This window comes from Heptranchias perlo, chromosome 45 (genome assembly GCF_035084215.1).
Source record: "Heptranchias perlo isolate sHepPer1 chromosome 45, sHepPer1.hap1, whole genome shotgun sequence".
Lineage (NCBI taxonomy): Eukaryota > Metazoa > Chordata > Chondrichthyes > Hexanchiformes > Hexanchidae > Heptranchias > Heptranchias perlo.
Window position 1 is genome coordinate 1,255,811 of NC_090369.1, and position 20,567 is coordinate 1,276,377.

Sequence of the window (20,567 nt, forward strand, 5' to 3'; positions counted from 1 at the left end):
GAGAGGAAAAGAGGCCTGTGCAGGTATAATCCTACTGCGACTCACCCTGATAGTGTCCAGTGATCTGGTCGCGTGCATGTTGTCTGCTGTTGCAGGACCAGCGCCTAATGGCTGTTCTAAAGGAGAGAGCTTTGAGGTCAGTCTTTGAGGTGGACTTGCACCGACCGGGGCTGTGATAGGGGCTGTACTGGTCTGATCTTTGCGTGCTTTTCTCTCTCTCTTTCTTTCTCTCTCTCTCTACCCAGTTTGTCGTTGTCTCCTCAGGCTTCTGATTGGTTTCCAGTGCACGGCAGCGGCAGGAGTCATTTCTGGGTCGGAAGCTGCTTCGCCGCGTTGCGTTGGAGGGGGGTGGGGTGCGGGAAGTAGGGGGGGTCGTACCCGACGGTGCCAGACGGCCAGAGTCGCTCGCTTTGCGACCGCGCGTTTCGAGCCCCTCAAATTCCGCAGGGCAGTGGCTGAAGCGACACGTCAGCACGGGAAGGCAGCCCCTTAGCGCGCGGCTCCCCGCGCGCTGGATCTTCGTCGAAAGACGCCGCGCCTCGCGCTCTTCGATGGGAGCGGTCTCACTCTGGGTGGCGCTCGGCCTCCGAAACAGCCCGCAGCTTCCAACCCAGGGCTTGCGGTCCTGTTTTCGAGCCGCTGGCCGTGAGTTTGCTGTCTGCCTTCTCTTCACTTGTTCCCTGGTTGTTACGGTCTGGCTGGCTTTGGCCTTCACTGATTTCCCACCCCCCCTCCCACCCTGAAAGGGTTGCAGAACACAGTGAGAGGGGGATATGTACTGCAACGTTTGCCTGTATGTGCGTGTGTGTGTGCGCGCTTGTTTTCTAAACTCTCCCCCGAGTGCCATTTCTCGTCTGGAAAGAGCATTGCTGTCTGTTTAATTCTTCCTGCTCCCGTTAATTTTCGGAATAAAATGTTGTTGCCTCTCAGTGGAGGCAGGGTCGTCTCTCCTGTCGCCTCTCCCAGCTTGAGCAAATCGTTTCCAAAACCAAGTCGCAGGTTTTTTTTTAGAAGGTGAGAGTTTGGTCGGCTCAGGGCCAGGTGTATTTGTTCCACAGTTGAGAGGTTCAGACTTTTTATTTTCTTAATTTGGTTTTGTTTTATTATTTTTTTTTGTTGTTCTCCGATCTGTCGTCCTTTTTTTTTCTCTCTGCAGAAGGGTTTGTTCACTGATGAGGCATGAAGTGGGAATCCTTGGCTCTGAAGGAGGAACTCATTTTGTCACTCCTGTGTTTCTTGCAGCACTCCCTTGCTATTCTCGGCCAGCAAGTCTCCATGTACTACAGCGACCCGAAGCCCAAGGCAAACGAGGACTGGCTGTGTAACAAGGTAACGTGGTGTGTGGCTCACGCATCGCACTGCGGTGTGTCGGCCGAGGCGTGGTCAGGGCATGCACTCTCCACCTCCGAGTCAGAGGTCGTGGGTTTGAGCCCCCAGCTCCAGAGACACGAGCCCCATTAGCTAGGCCCACACTCCTCCAGTGCCGCGCTGTCGGAGGGTCAGTGCTGAGGGAGCGCCGCGCTGACGGAGGGTCAGTGCTGAGGGAGCGCCGCGCTGACGGAGGGTCAGTGCTGAGGGAGCGCCGCGCTGACGGAGGGTCAGTGCTGAGGGAGCGCCGCGCTGACGGAGGGTCAGTGCTGAGGGAGCGCCGCGCTGACGGAGGGTCAGTGCTGAGGGAGCGCCGCGCTGTCGGAGGGTCAGTGCTGAGGGAGCGCCGCGCTGTCGGAGGGTCAGTGCTGAGGGAGCGCCGCGCTGTCGGAGGGGCCATTAAACCGAGGTGCTCTGCAAGTGTTAGAATCTCACAGCACGGAAGGAGGCCATTCGGCCCATCGTGCCTGTGCCAGCTCTTTTAAAGAGCGACCCAATTAGTCCCACTATCCCCGCACCCCCCCCTGCTATCGGTGTGTTTTAAATTGTTTTTCATTTTGCTCGCAGTGTGGTGTGCAGAATTTTAAACGGCGTGAGAAATGCTTCAAGTGTGGGGTCCCCAAGTCAGGTGAGTGCAGCTGAAACGTGTCTGTGTTGAGCTATGCTGGCTGATCATTAACATGACTTTTTAATTGATTTAAAACACAAAAAGAATTGTGAGCTTGGATCGTTCCCTGGGAGGTGAATGGATGTCCCGGAGCACTTCTGAGACATACAGACCAGGAAGATGCGATGTTGCACCCCCACCCGCGGTGGGGGATAGAGGAGCTTACAATTGGCTTTGAGCGTTCCCTTGGTTTAAGGAGGGAGACGGTCCGCCAGGATTCCTGTACCTGACCTCCGCCCAGTGACTCCTGCTGGAAAAAGGTGCGGCTGTCGGGAATGAGGACAGGATTGGGCTCGGCTGTGATGCCCTCCCCAGTCAAATATCCCACCAGCGCTCACCGTCTGGGCTCACACGTGATGACCGCTTGCGGGAGGCATCGTAAGGCACCTGCGGGACCCATAGCCCAGCACGATTCAGTGCCTAAAAGGAGAGCATTTTAAAATATAAATTAAAATTGTACCTGTGCGTTTGCTTACGGATTTTATCCTCGTGAGATTTTTGTAACTAAGTCTGAGTTGCACAAGATGAGGGGACGATCTTGTGCGCCTGCAGTTAGGATGTCTCGACGTTGAACTTCAGTTGTAATCTAACTCGCTGTCCCGTTTGCAGAAGGCGAGCTGCGCCTCGTGTCCGGCAGGAAGGAGCACCAGCTGCCCCTCCCAGAGGGTCCTCAACCACTGCTCAAACTACCCCAGCCCTTCCAGCCCCCACAGCTTCAGCACCAGCACCTGCTACACAGCCAACACCAGCAGCTCAACGAGAACGCTAACGACAGTAAGTTCGGGTGAAGCTCGCCGGGTGGGTGTGTTATTGGACGTGCTGTGCCCACTCGAATGAGAACCCGTGCCCCCTAGCCGTACAGTTCAACAGTCTGTCCTTCCTCGCTTGGGTTGTGTTAGGTCTGTCACTGTATAACACTGGGGTACAGTACTGGTGGGTCCAGGTCTGTCCCTGTATAACACTGGGGTACAGTACTGGGGGGTCCAGGTCTGTCACTGTATAACACTGGGGTACAGTACTGGTGGGTCCAGGTCTGTCCCTGTATAACCCTGGGGTACAGTACTGGGGGGTCCAGGTCTGTCACTGTATAACACTGGGGTACAGTACTGGTGGGTCCAGGTCTGTCACTGTATAACACTGGGGTACAGTACTGGTGGGTCCAGGTCCGTCACTGTATAACACTGGGGTACAGTACTGGTGGGTCCAGGTCTGTCACTGTATAACACTGGGGTACAGTACTGGTGGGTCCGGGTCTGTCACTGTATAACACTGGGGTACAGTACTGGTGGGTCCAGGTCTGTCACTGTATGACACTGGGGTACAGTACTGGTGGGTCCGGGTCTGTCTCTGTATAACACTGGGGTACAGTACTGGTGGGTCCAGGTCTGTCACTGTATAACACTGGGGTACAGTACTGGTGGGTCCGGGTCTGTCTCTGTATAACACTGGGGTACAGTACTGGTGGGTCCAGGTCTGTCACTGTATAACACTGGGGTACAGTACTGGGGGGTCCGGGTCTGTCACTGTATAACACTGGGGTACAGTACTGGTGGGTCCAGGTCTGTCACTGTATAACACTGGGGTACAGTACTGGGGGGTCCAGGTCTGTCACTGTATAACACTGGGGTACAGTACTGGGGGGTCCAGGTCTGTCACTATAACACTGGGGTACAGTACTGGTGGGTCCAGGTCTGTCCCTGTGAGGGAGTTAGTCACCTTTGTGGACCCCCTGTGGCCACCCCTTCCTACTGTCGCTTTACTCTGTCTGTATGAGAGTAACGGTCACCCTGCTTGCTCCGTTCAGCTGCGAGTCCTGACCCTTTTTGGTTTTCAACCTATCTCAGCTGTAATCCTGCGGAACCTGAACCCACACACCACTCTGGATGTGATCCTGAACGCGTTGACACCCTATGCTGTGCTGTCTCCCTCCAATGTGCGGCTGATCAAAGACAAGCAGACCCAGCTGAACAGAGGATTCGCTTTCATCCAGCTCTCGACCATTGTGGTGAGTCCTGTGCCACTTGTTTGTTTAAGAACTTTTTGTAAACGTGAACTTTGTGCTCATCAAGATAATGTTATCACTGGGCAATGAAACAGTTTCAATTTCAGGCATCCGGTTTCAGGATCAAAGACTCCCAGGGCAGGTACAGCACGGGTTAGATACAGAGTAAAGCTCCCTCTACACTGTCCCATCAAACTCTCCCAGGGCAGGTACAGGGTTAGATACAGAGTAAAGCTCCCTCTACACTGTCCCATCAAACACTCCCCGGGCAGGTACAGCACGGGTTAGATACAGAGTAAAGCTCCCTCTACACTGTCCCATCAAACACTCCCAGGGCAGGTACAGGGTTAGATATAGAGTAAAGCTCCCTCTACACTGTCCCATCAAACACTCCCAGGGCAGGTACAGGGTTAGATACAGAGTAAAGCTCCCTCTACACTGTCCCATCAAACACTCCCAGGGCAGGTACAGGGTTAGATACAGAGTAAAGCTCCCTCTACTCTGTCCCATCAAACACTCCCAGGGCAGGTACAGGGTTAGATACAGAGTAAAGCTCCCTCTACACTGTCCCATCAAACACTCCCAGGGCATGTACAGGGTTAGATACAGAGTAAAGCTCCCTCTACACTGTCCCATCAAACTCTTCCAGGGCAGGTACAGGGTTAGATACAGAGTAAAGCTCCCTCAACACTGTCCCATCAAACACTCCCCGGGCAGGTACAGCACGGGTTAGATACAGAGTAAAGCTCCCTCTACACTGTCCCATCAAACACTCCCAGGGCAGGTACAGGGTTAGATATAGAGTAAAGCTCCCTCTACACTGTCCCATCAAACACTCCCAGGGCAGGTACAGGGTTAGATACAGAGTAAAGCTCCCTCTACACTGTCCCATCAAACACTCCCAGGGCAGGTACAGGGTTAGATACAGAGTAAAGCTCCCTCTACTCTGTCCCATCAAACACTCCCAGGGCAGGTACAGGGTTAGATACAGAGTAAAGCTCCCTCTACTCTGTCCCATCAAACACTCCCAGGGCAGGTACAGGGTTAGATACAGAGTAAAGCTCCCTCTACACTGTCCCATCAAACTCTTCCAGGGCAGGTACAGGGTTAGATACAGAGTAAAGCTCCCTCTACACTGTCCCATCAAACACTCTCAGGGCAGGTACAGGGTCAGATACAGAGTAAAGCTCCCTCTACACTGTCCCATCAAACACTCCCAGGGCAGGTACAGGGTTAGATACAGAGTAAAACTCCCTCTACACTGTCCCATCAAACACTCCCAGGGCAGGTACAGGGTTAGATACAGAGTAAAGCTCCCTCTACACTGTCCCATCAAACACTCCCAGGGCATGTACAGGGTTAGATACAGAGTAAAACTCCCTCTACACTGTCCCATCAAACACTCCCAGGGCAGGTACAGGGTTAGATACAGAGTAAAGCTCCCTCTACACTGTCCCATCAAACACTCCCAGGGCATGTACAGGGTTAGATACAGAGTAAAGCTCCCTCTACACTGTCCCATCAAACACTCCCAGGGCAGGTACAGGGTTAGATACAGTCAAGCTCCCTCTCTGTTCAGGTTTCCTATGCACTATTTCCAATGCAGAGAGTAGGCAGGTAACCTACTCTTTGGCCTGTGCCAAAGTCAGTGGTAGAAACGAAAGCTGTGATAGAAGGTGAGAAATCTGAAATAAAAGCGGGAAAGGCACAGTAGGTCCGTCAGCACCTGATTTGTTTTCTGGTTTGATTCGCTCTTTCGATGCTGCTTTATAATTGGTCTGAAGAAAGTACACGAGAGAGAGAGGGAGGGAGGGAGGGAGGCCTGGGCGATCTTCAGCTTTGCCTCTGGTGGAACCATCCTGTGTGCGCAAGGAGGTTTGTGGAGACAAATGCTCCAAGAGCCTGTCGTTTTTTTGCGGGGAGCTTAACCCCGTCTCCTCACCCTGTGCCAGATCCTCAATGTCCTCCTTCCGGGATCACACCTCTCGAGCCCGTTGAAACTGCTCGGCTCGATGGCCTTCCCCGTTTCGCAACAGATCGGCATGGGCTTCTCGGCCAAGGTAGGAACACCAGACCACCCTGGGTTGGATGCACGGCCCAGCAGGGCACTGAGCCACGGAGACTGTAGGTCCCGGGCTCTGTCGCCGGCCTGTGAGGGGCTCACTGATGTGAAGAGGGACCAAGGCTGCACTAGTGGCCAGTCACTCAGGACCCCTGGAAACGGCTCCCTCGGGAGACAGTGGTAGCAGATAGTATTGAATCATTCAGTTGCAAATTAGATAAGATTTTGGAACCCAGTGTCTGCGTAATTTGAGACATGGCACGTGGTAAGTAAGTGTAGCATTTCTGGGAGGGACAGGTGACTTTGGACCGATGGTTCCCAAAGCTCTCCCCCACTCAGGGTTTTCCTCCCCTCACGTCTGGGTCTGTTGTGGACCAATTGATAAGAAATCGATTGCTCTGATTAATCAACAACTGCCGTTATCGTTGTATCGGACGACTACCAGGATGCTTATCTGAGGACGGATGTCCTTGCCATGGAGGGAGTGCAACGAAGGTTTACCAGACTGATTCCTGGGATGGCAGGACTGACGTATGAGGAGAGATTGGGTCGACTAGGCCTATATTCACTCGAGTTTAGAAGAATGAGAGGTGATCTCATCGAAACATATAAAATTCTAACAGGACTAGACAGACTAGATGCAGGGAGGATGTTCCCGATGGCTGGGGAGTCCAGAACCAGGGGGTCACAGTCTCAGGATACGGGGTATGCCATTTAGAACCGAGATGAGGAGGAATTTCTTCACTCAGAGGGTGGTGAAACTGTGAAATTCTCTACCACAGAAGGCAGTGGAGGCCAAGTCATTAGATGTATTCAATAAGGAGATAGATATATTTCTTAATGCTAAAGGGATAAGGGGAAAAAGCGGGAACAGGGTACTGAGTTAGACGATCAGCCATGATCGTTTTGAATGGTGGAGCAGGCCCGAAGGGCTGAATGGCCTACTCTTGCTCCTATTTTCTGTGTTTCTATGTTATGCTAAGAAGGAGGACGAGATGGATCTTGGTCTTTTTCCGTCTAGCAATTGCTGTTTTTAAAAAAAAAACAAAAGATTTGCATTTTCACGGCGCCTTTCACCACTTCTGGACGTCCCAAAGCACTTCACAGCCAATGAAGTACTTTTGAAGTGTGGTCACTGTTGTAATGTATGAAACGCGGCAACCAATTTGCGCACAGCAAGATCCCACATGCAGCAGTGTGATAATAACCAGATCATTTGTTTTAGTGATGTTAGTTGAGGGACAAATATTGGCCCCAGGACACCAGGGAGAACCCCCTTGCTCTCCGAAATAGTGGTCGTGGGATCTTTTACGCCCAACTGAGGGGGGGCAGACGGGGCCTCGGTTTAACATTCCATCCGAAAGACGGTACCTCTGACTGTACAGCACTCCCTCAGTACTGCACTGGGAGTGTCGGCCTGAAGTGGGGCCTCGAAGCCATGACCTTCTGACTCAGAGGCGGGGGTGAGACCCGCTGTGCCACAGCTGACACCCCATGTCCTCTATCCCTACTGCTCTGCAGCAGTGTGCAGTAGGGATAGAGAACATGGCTCTGCAGCCACGTGCATTGACTTTACAGCCCATCGCACTGCTCGACTGTCACAGACGATTTCAACAAAGTCCTACAAAATAAACAAATTCGCATCTTTGTTAAAATAGCGGAGGGAGGACAGTCGGTGAGCTCGCCAAACCTTCGTCCGCTGGTCTCTAGCCTCAGAGGGGAGTTACACGGAGAAACTGTTTCCTGTGGTGGAGGGAATCAGGAACAAGGGAACACAATCTTAAAATTAGAGCCAGGCCATTTAGGATTGGAATCAGGAAGCACTTTTTCACACAAAGGGGAGTGGAAATCTGGAACTCTCTCCACCAAAAGGCTGGGGATGCTGGAGGTCAATTGGGGCTTTCAAGGCCGAGATCGATAGATTTTTGTTGGGTGAGGGTATCGAGGGATATGGAGTAAAGGCGGGTAAATGGGATTGAGGTACAGATCAGCCCCGATCAGTTTGAAGGGCGGAACAGGCTCGAGGGGCTGAATGGCCTCCTCCTGTTTCCACGAGCAAGCTTTCCTCCATTGTTGCTCTGGAGAGGGACGGCATCCTTTTTCCTGAAGTTTTGAGTTTGGTCGGAACCGCTGCTGAGATTGTTCCCTTTCTGCTTGAAGGAAGCCTCCCAGCTGCTCCAGATCCTGCAGTCGCTGCAGCCGCCCCTCAACATCGACGGCAAAACCATCAACGTCGAGTTCGCAAAGGGCACCAAGAGGTACGTACTCTGCACTGGGGACGCTAATTATACATAGAAACAAAGCCTTGCATCTCCACAGCACCTTTCACCACCTCAGGCCGTCCCAAAGCGCTTTACAGCCAGTGAAGTACTTTTTGAAGTGTGGTCAGTGTTGTAATGTGGGAAAAGCGGCGGCCCATTTGCACACAGCGAGATCAACGACCTGTGTCCCCCTCTTAGAAAGCGTGTGAAGAAGCTCCCTCGATGGCTCCACGCAGCGCCCGGTATAGTATCGAGCCCCACAGAGCAGGGGAGCTCCCAGGATCTATCCCGGGGAGGGGGTAAATCGGCCTCTTTTCTGGCTCCCGATTACTATCCAGGGGTCTCTGCTGGAACGTGCGTGTGGGTATGTGTGTCGTTTTCGTACAGGGTCAGGGCTTGCTTGTGATTCCTTTACCCACGCCTCATCGAGTAGCCCACTCACAATCGGTTCAGAAAGAAGAAGGATTTGCATTTCTCCAGCGCCTTTCACCACCTCAGGTCGCCCCAAAGCGCTTTACAGCCAGTGAAGTACTTTTGAAGGGTGGTCACTGCTGTAATGTGGGAAACGTGGCAGCCAATCTGCGCACAGCAAGATCCCACAAACATCAACGTGATAATGACCAGACCGTCTGTTTATAGTGATGTTGGTTGAGGGATAAATATTGGGAGAACTCCCCCGCTCTGCTTCGAAACAGTGGCTGTGGGATCTTTTACATCAACGTCAGAGGGCAGACGGGGCCTCGGTTCAATGTCACGTCCAAAAGACAGCCCCTCCGACGGTGCGGCGCTCCCTCTGTGCCGGCTCAAACCTCTCAGATGTGAGAATGTGGGAACGGGGTGGGGTTTGAACCCACGACCTGCTGAGAGACGAGTGTGCTACCACAGTGCCAAGGCTGGCACCTTAAGGTTTACACGAGGGCTGCTGATGCTTGAGGAACGAAAAGAAAAAAGTTGTGTTAATTGAGATTGATTCTGCTTGTCTATACTGAACCCGGAAATAAGTGACGCTGCAGGAGGCCCTGCGGGACTCCGATGACTCGCTAATCTCTGTGCGGAGAGTTCCCTCGCTCTGAAATCCTCTTTCCTCCCCACCCCCCAGGGACGTGGTCCTAACGGATGGGAGTCGAGCAAGCGCTGCTTCCGTGGCCAGCACAGCGATTGCAGCAGCGCAGTGGGCGGTCAACCAGGTGAGTGAGGGGGGGGAGTATCGCAGGGTACGGGGAGTGAAGGGGGGAGAATCGCAGGGTACGGGGAGTGAAGGGGGGAGAATCGCAGGGTACGGGGAGTGAAGGGGGGAGAATCGCAGGGTCCGGGGAACGAGAGGGGGAGAATCGCAGGGTACGGGGAGTGAAGGGGGGAGAATCGCAGGGTCCGGGGAACGAGAGGGGGAGAATCGCAGGGTCCGGGGAGTCAAGGGGGGGAGAATCGCAGGGCACGGGGAGTGAAGGGGGGAGAATCGCAGGGCACGGGGAGTGAAGGGGGGAGAATCGCAGGGCACGGGGAGTGAAGGGGGAAGAATCGCAGGGTACGGGGAGGGAAGGGGGGAGAATCGCAGGGTACGGGGAGTGAAGGGGGGAGAATCGCAGGGTACGGGGAGTGAGGGGAGAATCGCAGGGTACGGGGAGTGAAGGGGGGAGAATCGCAGGGTATGGGGAGTGAAGGAGGGAGAATCGCAGGGTCCGGGGAACGAGAGGGGGAGAATCGCAGGGTCCGGGGAGTGAAGGGGGGAGAATCGCAGGGCACGGGGAGTGAAGGGGAGAGAATCGCAGGGCACGGGGAGTGAAGGGGGGAGAATCGCAGGGTACGGGGAGGGAAGGGGGGAGAATCGCAGGGTACGGGGAGTGAAGGGGAGAGAATCGCAGGGTACGGGGAGTGAAGGGGGGAGAATCGCAGGGTATGGGGAGTGAGGGGGGAGAATCGCAGGGCGCGGGGAGTGAAGGGAGAATCGCAGGGTATGGGGAGGGAAGGGGGGAGAATCGCAGGGTACGGGGAGTGAAGGGGAGAGAATCGCAGGGTACGGGGAGTGAAGGGGGGAGAATCGCAGGGTACGGGGAGTGAGGGGGGAGAATCGCAGGGCACAGGGAGTGAAGGGGGAGAATCGCAGGGCACAGGGAGTGAAGGGGGGAGAATCGCAGGGTACGGGGAGTGAGGGGGGGAGAATCGCAGGGCACGGGGAGTGAAGGGGGGAGAATCGCAGGGAACGGGGAGTGAAGGGGGGGAGAATCGCAGGGCACGGGGAGTGAGGGGGGGAGAATCGCAGGGTACGGGGAGTGAAGGGGGGAGAATCGCAGGGCACGGGGAGTGAAGGGGGGAGAATCGCAGGGTACGGGGAGTGAAGGGGGGAGAATCGCAGGGCACGGGGAGTGAAGGGGGGAGAATCGCAGGGTACGGGGAGTGAAGTGGGGGGTTGATCCACCTGATGTCGTCTGAGCTTCCAGCTCCAGGAATGGGTTTCCAGCCCAGACTGACGACGAATGGACCCCTCCTCTCACTGGGCAGTGCGTTGGGTGTGATGCCAACCTGTAATCCCTGTACACGGGCTGAAAGTCTTACCCAAACCAAGAGATGCGATTCCAGCCGGTCCTGTTGGCCGTGTGTCAGCAGCATAGATCTGTCCATAATTTGGGAGCCTAGTCTAGACGAACAAATGGAATAATAAGCGAAACAGACAGCTCAGCCTGCGCGATTGGGTGAGGCTCCGGACGCTGTATAACCCGGCCCCCCAGAACATGAGGGGGTGCCTTTGTACGAGGACAAGGGGCATCTTGAAAGAGACAGCTCTGCCAATTTTGCTGCAAGTTACTGTGTTGAAGGCTTTATAAAAAAATCAATTTTCTGGGCAATTTGAACTGTTGGCAGTAATGAGTGGTACACTCTGACCTTTCCCCTTCCGCAGAGTTCAGATTCCGATAACCAAGGCACATGGTTAAACCAGGATGGCCAACAAGGAGACTATTCCTACTATCACCACCAGAGTGGGCAGGACGACGGATACCAGCGGCAGTACAACCAGGTCAGTAACTGGCTGCTGAGGTGCTGCTCCAGGAGGTTGCTGATCTGCTTCAGCGTTGGGAGTTGGATGGCACAGCGGGTCAGCCACTGGCCGCTCACCTCTCCGACCCGGGTTTAAATCCAGCACAGACCGATGGGCGAAAAAGTCTCTTCTGGAGGAACAGGAGGGAGGCCATTCAGCCCCTCGGGCCTGGTGGACAGGAACAGGAGGGAGGTTATTCAGCCCCTCGGGCCTGGTGGACAGGAACAGGAGGGAGGCCATTCAGCCCCTCGGGCCTGGTGGACAGGAACAGGAGGGAGGCCATTCAGCCCCTCGGGCCTGGTGGACAGGAACAGGAGGGAGGCCATTCAGCCCCTCGGGCCTGGTGGACAGGAACAGGAGGGAGGCCATTCAGCCCCTCGGGCCTGGTGGACAGGAACAGGAGGGAGGCCATTCAGCCCCTCGGGCCTGGTGGACAGGAACAGGAGGGAGGCCATTCAGCCCCTCGGGCCTGGTGGACAGGAACAGGAGGGAGGCCATTCAGCCCCTCGGGCCTGGTGGACAGGAACAGGAGGGAGGCCATTCAGCCCCTCGGGCCTGGTGGACAGGAACAGGAGGGAGGTTATTCAGCCCCTCGGGCCTGCTCCGCCTCTCGACTTGTTCATGACTGTTCCTCAATTCCATTTACCTGCCTTTGCTCCGTATCCCTCGATACCCTTACCCAACAAAAATCTATCGATCTCAGTCTTGAAAGTTCCAATTGACCCCCAGCATCCACAGCTTTTTTGGGGGGGGAAGAGTTCCAGATTCCCACTCCCCTTTGTGCGAAGAAGTGCTTCCTGACATCACCCCTGAACGGCCTGGCTCTAATTTTAAGGTTAAGCCCCCTTATTCTGGACTCCCCCCACCAGAGGAAATAATTTCTCTCGACCTACCCTATGGAGTCTTTGATCACCCATCGAGATCGCTTCTAACCCCTTTCCTCACCCTTTTCCCCCCCCCACCCCCCCCCTTCCCTAGGAGTCGGTCCCATCCTGATGCTAACGTCTTGTTTTACCCGTGCAGGGATACAGCGCTCAGACAGGCCAGTATTCCCAGGATTACCAGCGAGGCTCCGACCAGCAACAGAAGGGCAGCGGGCACTCGGCCCCTCCAACGACGTACGAGGCCCCACCGACCACCACAGGTCAGTCGCGCCCGTTGGCTTTAACGCACCGCTGTAAGAATCCCCTCGGAGGCCACGCAAACGGCCTAGCCTGGGCCTCACGGCAGTGAGCCTGTGGGAATCCCTACAATCGAGGAAAGCCTGACGCCAACCAATTGGTAACGTTTGAGTACTTTATTTGAAATAAGAAAAGTCAAGTACACACGGTACTTGAAGCAGCAATTTATTCTGAACAGCGGAGGCGAAGCTCACCCGGGTGGTGTTCAGGACAATTGTATTCTGGCGTTAGCGTGGTTGTCCCGGTCTGTTGCACCTCAGTCACGCTGTTCCTTCACAACAAGCAAGAGTTTTGGGCTCACCTTTTATAGTAGAAATGATACCTGATAATCGACAGGCATTAACCCGTACAGGTTACTTTCCCCTATCTTTAGTTAGAGTGGGCCGGTGGCGTGGGGCCTGCCAACTCTGGGCCCTGGGTCTGGTGATGTTCACAGGCCCGCGGGTTACCACCTCCCAGGTAGGAGACCCTTAACCTGTTCTCTGTTCGACTTCCTTGCAGACCCTGCAGTTTCCGTACAGCTGCGAAGCGCATAGCCATTCCGCGCGCGGGCCTCTGAGAGTTACGGTGTTGTCACGGCCGTGCTTGCACCTGCTGGCACGCCTCTGTCTCTTTTGGGGAGGGCTGCCTGTCTTTTCCCAGACCAACAAGACTTCTTTTACGTTCACGAAACTTAACAAAGAAACCGTATGCTTGGGAATGCATTAGCGAGGTATCCGGGAGCACGTTAATGATTAAATGGTTCGAGCTGCTGAAGGTCACCAGGATTAAGTTTAAATCGCACATCCTTTGTTTGACCAAACCACCGACACATTTGTCTGGTTAACATGCTAAATAAATGATTGGGCTAAAAGTTTGTGGTTACATATTGAAATGCAGTGTAAACGTGATTAAACATAATGAGGTAGAAACATCTGCACAGAAACAGAAAGTCTCATTTCCCTTCACTGTTCAATGCTCTGATTAATCTCACACTCCTTATTTGGGCATCACCATCCTTGGACAGTCGCAGCCTTCTCTACCACTAGAAGGAGCTTTATTACCTCCGGGCGCAGCAGATCCCCATGTCGGTACCGACCAGACAAGAGCAGCAGGTGGATGGGAGCACCATCACGTCCGAGTCTCTCTCACACACACACACCGTTCCTTCATCGTCGCTGGGTCAAAATCCTGGAACTCCCTAACAGCACTGTGGGAGAACCGTCACCACACGGACCGCAGCGGTTCAAGAAGGCGGCTCACCACCACCTTCTCAAGGGGCAACTAGGGATGGGCAATAAATGCCGGCCTTGCCAGCGATGCCCACAGCGCCAGAAGGAATAAACAAAAACATTATTATGCAGACTGAGAGCTCACTTAGTCCTTGCTTTCCAAGACCAAGAAAGATCCACCAGTTACTGACTCAAACTTCTTGGTTTATTTCTTTCTCTGAGACGTGTGGCTCGTTTTTGCTGCTGTGCAATTTGGGAGGTGGGGTGGTGTTTGACGGGCCAGTGTAGAGGGAGCTTTACTCTGTATCTAACCCTGTACCTGCCCTGGGAGTGTTTGATGGGACAGTGTAGAGGGAGCTTTACTCTGTATCTAACCCTGTACCTGCCCTGGGAGTGTTTGATGGGACAGTGTAGAGGGAGCTTTACTCTGTATCTAACCCGTGCTGTACCTGCCCTGGGAGTGATTGATGGGACAGTGTAGAGGGAGCTTTACTCTGTATCTAACCCTGTACCTGCCCTGGGAGTGTTTGATGGGACAGTGTAGAGGGAGCTTTACTCTGTATCTATCCCTGTACCTGCCCTGGGAGTGTTTGATGGGACAGTGTAGAGGGAGCTTTACTCTGTATCTAACCCTGTACCTGCCCTGGGAGTGTTTGATGGGACAGTGTAGAGGGAGCTTTACTCTGTATCTAACCCTGTACCTGCCCTGGGAGTGTTTGATGGGACAGTGTAGAGGGAGCTTTACTCTGTATCTAACCCTGTACCTGACCTGGGAGTGTTTGATGGGACAGTGTAGAGGGAGCTTTACTCTGTATCTAACCCTGTACCTGCCCTGGGAGTGTTTGATGGACGGCAGCAGCTTCAGGACTGATGAGCCAGAGTATTGAGCCCCTTATGTTTTCTTGCAGTATCGGAAACCTCTTCGGAGCCGGCCATTCCCGGGGTCGATCCCATTCCGAGCCCGCAGTCCTACCCTCAGTCTGTTCAGACGCAAGCTGCTCCGCAGCTGTACCAGAAGTCATCCAGCACCTCGTCCGACAGCACGCGCACCACACAGGTAGGTCCATTCAGTGCTCGGCTGGGCGCAATTGGTGGGGGTGGGGTGGTGGGTGAAGAGAGAGGGAAGTGTGCCCATTTATGTATCGGTGTCAGCCGGGGCTCAGTGGGTCTCACACTCTCGCCTCTGAGTCAGAAGGTTGTGGGTTTGAGCCCCCACTCCAGAGACTCCAGCCCATAATCCAGACCGACACTTCCCAGTCCCAGCGCCGAGGGAGCGCCGCGCTGTCGGAGGGGCAGCGCCGAGGGAGCGCCGCGCTGTCGGAGGGGCCGTCTTTTGGATGAGACGTTAAACCGAGGCCCCGTCTGCCCCTCTCAGGTGGATGTAAAAGATCCCACGGCCACTATTGGAAGAAGAGCAGGGGGAGTTCTCCCCGGGGTCCTGGGGCCAATATTTATCCCTCAACCAACATCACTAAAAAAAAAAACAGATTACCCGGTCAATTATCACATTGCTGTTTGTGGGATCTTGCTGTGCGCAAATTGGCTGCCGCGTTTCCTACATTACAACAGTGACCACACTTCAAAAACTACACAATTGACTGTGAAGAGCTTTGGGACGTCCTGAGTTTGTGAAAGACGCTGTAGAAATGCAAGTCTTTTATTTATAACAGTTACGTTTACACAGCGTCTGAAGACATTGGAACTCCTCACGATGCCTCAATCAGTGGGTGGCTTTAGAAATGCGTTGGTCACTGTTGCCTGGCGGATCACAGCGGCCGTCCTGCACCAGCAGTGAGATGACTGACTGCTTAATCTGTTCTGCTGGTGTCGTTGGTGGAGGGAGGGAGGAACTCTCCGAAAGGGCAGCACCTCCGGCAATGCGGCACTCCCTCAGTCAGCCTGGTTTAGGGTCTCCACCCACTGTGGCCGCGACCTTCTGACCCAGAGGCGAGAATGCTACCAGCCGAGCCGAGCCGAGCCTCCACCCGAGCAGATACCGTGGCCGTGAGCCTCACAGACCTGTGGAGTGCTCAGGAACAGTCACCGTACGAGCTCCCGGAGGTGAAGTGACTCGATCGTCCCCAAACCACAGACTTCCTCAGCTGGAAGTCGCAGGATTTTACAAAGTTTCTAACTGAGATGTCTTGTCTGTCCCCAAGTATTGAGGATTGCAGATCAGAACACGCAGCATAAAGTGCAAAAAAAACCGGCCACTCGGCCCCTCGCCCCGCCCCGCCCCGCAGAACCATACTCCACCAAGGGTTTTACACACACCAGCTCATCTGTTCTCTTTCTTGTCTCCCCGTCTCCATCCCCTGGGGACATAAGAACAGGAGGAGGCCATTCAATTAGATCATGACTTACCTGTCCCTCGACTCCATTTACCCGCCTTTGCTGCATGTCCCTCGATACCCTGACCCAACAAAAATCGATCAATCTCAGTTTTGAAATTTCCAATTGACCCCCAGACTCCACAGCTTTTTGGGAGGGGGGGGGGGGGGGGGGAAGAGTTCCAGATTCCCACTCCCCTTTGTGTGAAGAAGTGCTTCCTGACATCACCCCTGAACGGCCTGGCTCTAATTTTAAGGTTATGCCCCCTTGTTCTGGACTCCCCCCACCAGAGGAAATAGTTTCTCTCTATCAACTGCTTTAATCATCTTAAACACCTCTATTCGATCTCCCCTCAGTATCCTAAACTAAAGGGGAGTCCTGGATCCCAGTGTAAACACCACTCTTCCAGATATGAACCCCCTATGCTCATTTATTTGTACCTTTTCAGACACCGCAGATATCGCGGCCTCCAGTGACCCAGAAGGTGGAGATCGTGGCTCAACCTCAGCTAAACATCGCCCAAGCTTCAGCCTCAAACAGCGGCCAGTCCTCAGCAAGCTCCACCGCTGGCACCCAGGAGTACACCCAGTACCGTAAGTACCGATACTCCTACCCCCGACACCCAGTACCGATACTCCTACCCCCCGACACCCAGTACCGATACTCCTACCCCCCGACACCCAGTACCGACACTCCTACCCCCCCGACACCCAGTACCGATACTCCTACCCCCCGACACCCAGTACCGATACTCCTACCCCCCCGACACCCAGTACCGATACTCCTACCCCCCGACACCCAGTACCGATACTCCTACCCCCCGACACCCAGTACCGATACTCCTACCCCCCGACACCCAGTACCGATACTCCTACCCCCCGACACCCAGTACCGATACTCCTACCCCCCCCGACACCCAGTACCGATACTCCTACCCCCCGACACCCAGTACCGATACTCCTACCCCCCGACACCCAGTACCGACACTCCCACCCCCCGACACCCAGTACCGATACTCCTACCCCCCGACACCCAGTACCGATACTCCTACCCCCCGACACCCAGTACCGATACTCCTACCCCCCGACACCCAGTACCGATACTCCTACCCCCCGACACCCAGTACCGACACTCCTACCCCCCGACACCCAGTACCGATACTCCTACCCCCCCGACACCCAGTACCGACACTCCTACCCCCCGACACCCAGTACCGACACTCCTACCCCCCGACACCCAGTACCGACACTCCCACCCCCCGACACCCAGTACCGATACTCCTACCCCCCGACACCCAGTACCGATACTCCTACCCCCCGACACCCAGTACCGATACTCCTACCCCCCGACACCCAGTACCGACACTCCTACCCCCCGACACCCAGTACCGATACTCCTACCCCCCGACACCCAGTACCGATACTCCCACCCCCCGACACCCAGTACCGACACTCCTACCCCCCGACACCCAGTACCGACACTCCTACCCCCCGACACCCAGTACCGACACTCCTACCCCCCGACACCCAGTACCGATACTCCTACCCCCCGACACCCAGGACCGATACTCCTACCCCCCCGACACCCAGTACCGATACTCCTACCCCCCCGACACCCAGTACCGATACTCCTACCCCCCGACACCCAGTACCGATACTCCTACCCCCCGACACCCAGTACCGATACTCCTACCCCCCGACACCCAGTACCGATACTCCTACCCCCCGACACCCAGTACCGATACTCCCACCCCCCGACACCCAGTACCGATACTCCCACCCCCCGACACCCAGTACCGATACTCCTACCCCCCGACACCCAGTACCGATACTCCTACCCCCCCGACACCCAGTACCGATACTCCTACCCCCCGACACCCAGTACCGATACTCCTACCCCCCGACACCCAGTACCGATACTCCTACCCCCCGACACCCAGTACCGATACTCCTACCCCCCGACACCCAGTACCGATACTCCTACCCCCCGACACCCAGTACCGATACTCCTACCCCCCCGACACCCAGTACCGATACCCCTACCCCCCGACACCCAGTACCGACACTCCTACCCCCCGACACCCAGTACCGATACTCCTACCCCCCGACACCCAGTACCGATACTCCTACCCCCCCGACACCCAGTACCGATACTCCTACCCCCCGACACCCAGGACACACCCAGCACCATAGGTAGATACCTCTACCTCCTGTGTGCGGCGTGACCAGAGGGGTGACTAACACTCACCGAACCGGACCCTCGCAACAAGCAGGAGCAGGGAAGTGAATTTGAATTCAGTTGTTCTTTTAAAATCTTGGTGTATTGATCCTCGGGCCTCTTTTCTCCACAGCCGTCCCCGACGTCTCCACGTATCAGTACGACGAAATGTCAGGCTATTACTACGATCCGCAGACCGGCCTCTACTATGATCCCAACTCACAGGTAAAGCAGGACTTTGTCTTAAGCTGTTTCGGCTGTGGGCGGGGTGGAGGAGGTTGGGTTGTAGGAACAGACAGAAAATGACAGGCCAGTAAAAACCAACTGGTCCATCAAGCCTGCCCCACACCACACTGGCCGGAGAACGTGACCAAACATTTCCTTCCTCCCTTCCTCCACAGCTGTCACAGAAGGCATCAAGGGGTGTGGGGAGAGAGCAGGAATATGGTGTTGAGATAGAGGATCAGCCATGATCGTATTGAATGGCGGAGCAGGCTCGAAGGACCAGTTGGTTTTTCTGTTTTAACCTCCTGGGAGTAAAAAAAAAAAACCCAGGGCCGATAAGGGAAGAAATACTCTGGAAAATTCCTCTCCGACCCCCCCCCCCCCTCAGGCGATCGAGACCAGTCCGGGAGATCACACGGACCGAGCGTTCTCTATAAAGACACTGACCTTCCGTACAATGGGATCTCTGCCCCAGTCAGGAACAGGTCCAGCTCCCTCTCGATGGCAGAGAGTCAGCACCCACCACACCAGCCGGCAACACATTCCAGAGGCTCACTCCTCTCCGGGGAAAGGGGAACCGCCAACACCAACATCCAGTCTATTCCCACTCCTGCATAGTTTAAACTGGTGACCCCGGTCCTCCCCAACTGGAATAATCTCTCCACAGGGACGCTCTCCAGCCCTTGTGTGCAGAATTAGTAGAACGGAGGCCCGAGAACAGTAAGGAGGGGGGCTAGAGCTGTAGGGAATGTGGGAGGGTGGGGGGGGGGGGAGCAGACTTGACGAGTGTGTTTTTTTCCTCTCAAAGGGGCTCGGTTCCCCTTGGGTCAGGGGCGCAGAGTTTGTGCTCCTGACAGCTACGCTGCACCTCTTGTGTTTGATCCTCACCCCCCCCCCCCCTCCCCCATTTGTTAACGCACAAAACCCCCTCGAGTTGGGTGTGCCAGTTTCTAACGTCACTCAGCCCCCCCCACCCCACCCCCAGGGCCTTGAAGTTGGAGTGCGCCTGGCAGACCGCCTGTGGCATTGCTCACAGTCGCACCATCCGCTGTTTTCAGATACGTAACGCGGGGCGTGTTTCACAGCTCCGAGAGTGGAGGGGCGTCCTTTTTAAGTCGACCGTTTAATTGGTGTTGATTCAACAGCCTTAAATTGGGTCAGAGTTTGTTTGGTGAGCGAACGTCACAGCACAGAAGGAGGCTGTCGAGCCCATGCCGTCTCTTTGAAAGAGCTCTCCAATTAGTCCCTCTCTCCCCCCACCCTGCTCTTTCCCCGTAGCCCTGTAAATTTCTCCCCTTCAAGTATTTAGCCAATTCCCTTTTGAAAGTTATTATTGAATCTGCTTCCACCGCCCTTTCAGGCAGTGAATTCCAGATCAGAACAACTCGCTGCGTAAAAAAAAATTCTCATCTCCCCCTCTTTTGCCGATTATCTTAAATCTGTGACCTCTGGTTACTGACCCTCCTGCCACTGGAAACAGTTTCTCCTTATTTACTCTATCAAAACCCCTCGTGATTTTGAACACCTCGATTAAGTCTCCCCTTAACCTTCTCTGCTCTAAGGAGAACAACCCCAGCTTCTCCAGTCTCTCCACGTAACTGAAGTCCCTCATCCCTGGTACCATTCTAGTAAATCACCTCCGCACCCTCTCCGAGGCCTTGACGTCCTTCCTAAAATGTGGTGCCCAGAATTGGAAACAGTATTCCAGCTGAGGCCTAACCAGTGATTTGTAAAGGTTTAGCAGAGTAAATAGCCCCAGTGTTTGAAGTCTCTCCTCCTCGAGGGAGTGCAAACCTAGTCTATGCGGCCTGCCCTCGTAATTTAGCCCCCGGTGTCGTTCTGGTGAATCTGCACTGCATCATGTTGTAAGGGTTTTGAGAGTGAGGAGCGAGCTGTGCTAAGAGACAGTCACAGACGCCTTAAGTAGGGGCTTGTCTTAGTTGGTAAATGCACGGCCACATGCGCCACTGACCAGTGTAGAGCAGGAACGACCCCCCCGGTTTGTGCT

At 54.8% G+C, this 20,567-nt stretch overlaps 1 protein-coding gene across 1 annotated transcript in view; it reads left to right on the top strand.

Moving 5' to 3' along the window:
* Positions 1 to 20,567, top strand: part of LOC137306783 (RNA-binding protein 10-like) — a 68,855-nt gene that overhangs the window by 32,245 nt on the left and 16,043 nt on the right. The window contains exons 7-17 of the mRNA XM_067976163.1: positions 1,243 to 1,329; positions 1,936 to 1,996; positions 2,645 to 2,809; positions 3,880 to 4,040; positions 8,260 to 8,357; positions 9,460 to 9,547; positions 11,257 to 11,373; positions 12,418 to 12,538; positions 14,695 to 14,843; positions 16,566 to 16,710; positions 18,468 to 18,559. Of these exons, the coding sequence (XP_067832264.1) occupies positions 1,243 to 1,329; positions 1,936 to 1,996; positions 2,645 to 2,809; positions 3,880 to 4,040; positions 8,260 to 8,357; positions 9,460 to 9,547; positions 11,257 to 11,373; positions 12,418 to 12,538; positions 14,695 to 14,843; positions 16,566 to 16,710; positions 18,468 to 18,559 (1,284 nt within the window). The remainder of the gene's footprint in view (positions 1 to 1,242; positions 1,330 to 1,935; positions 1,997 to 2,644; positions 2,810 to 3,879; positions 4,041 to 8,259; positions 8,358 to 9,459; positions 9,548 to 11,256; positions 11,374 to 12,417; positions 12,539 to 14,694; positions 14,844 to 16,565; positions 16,711 to 18,467; positions 18,560 to 20,567) is intronic.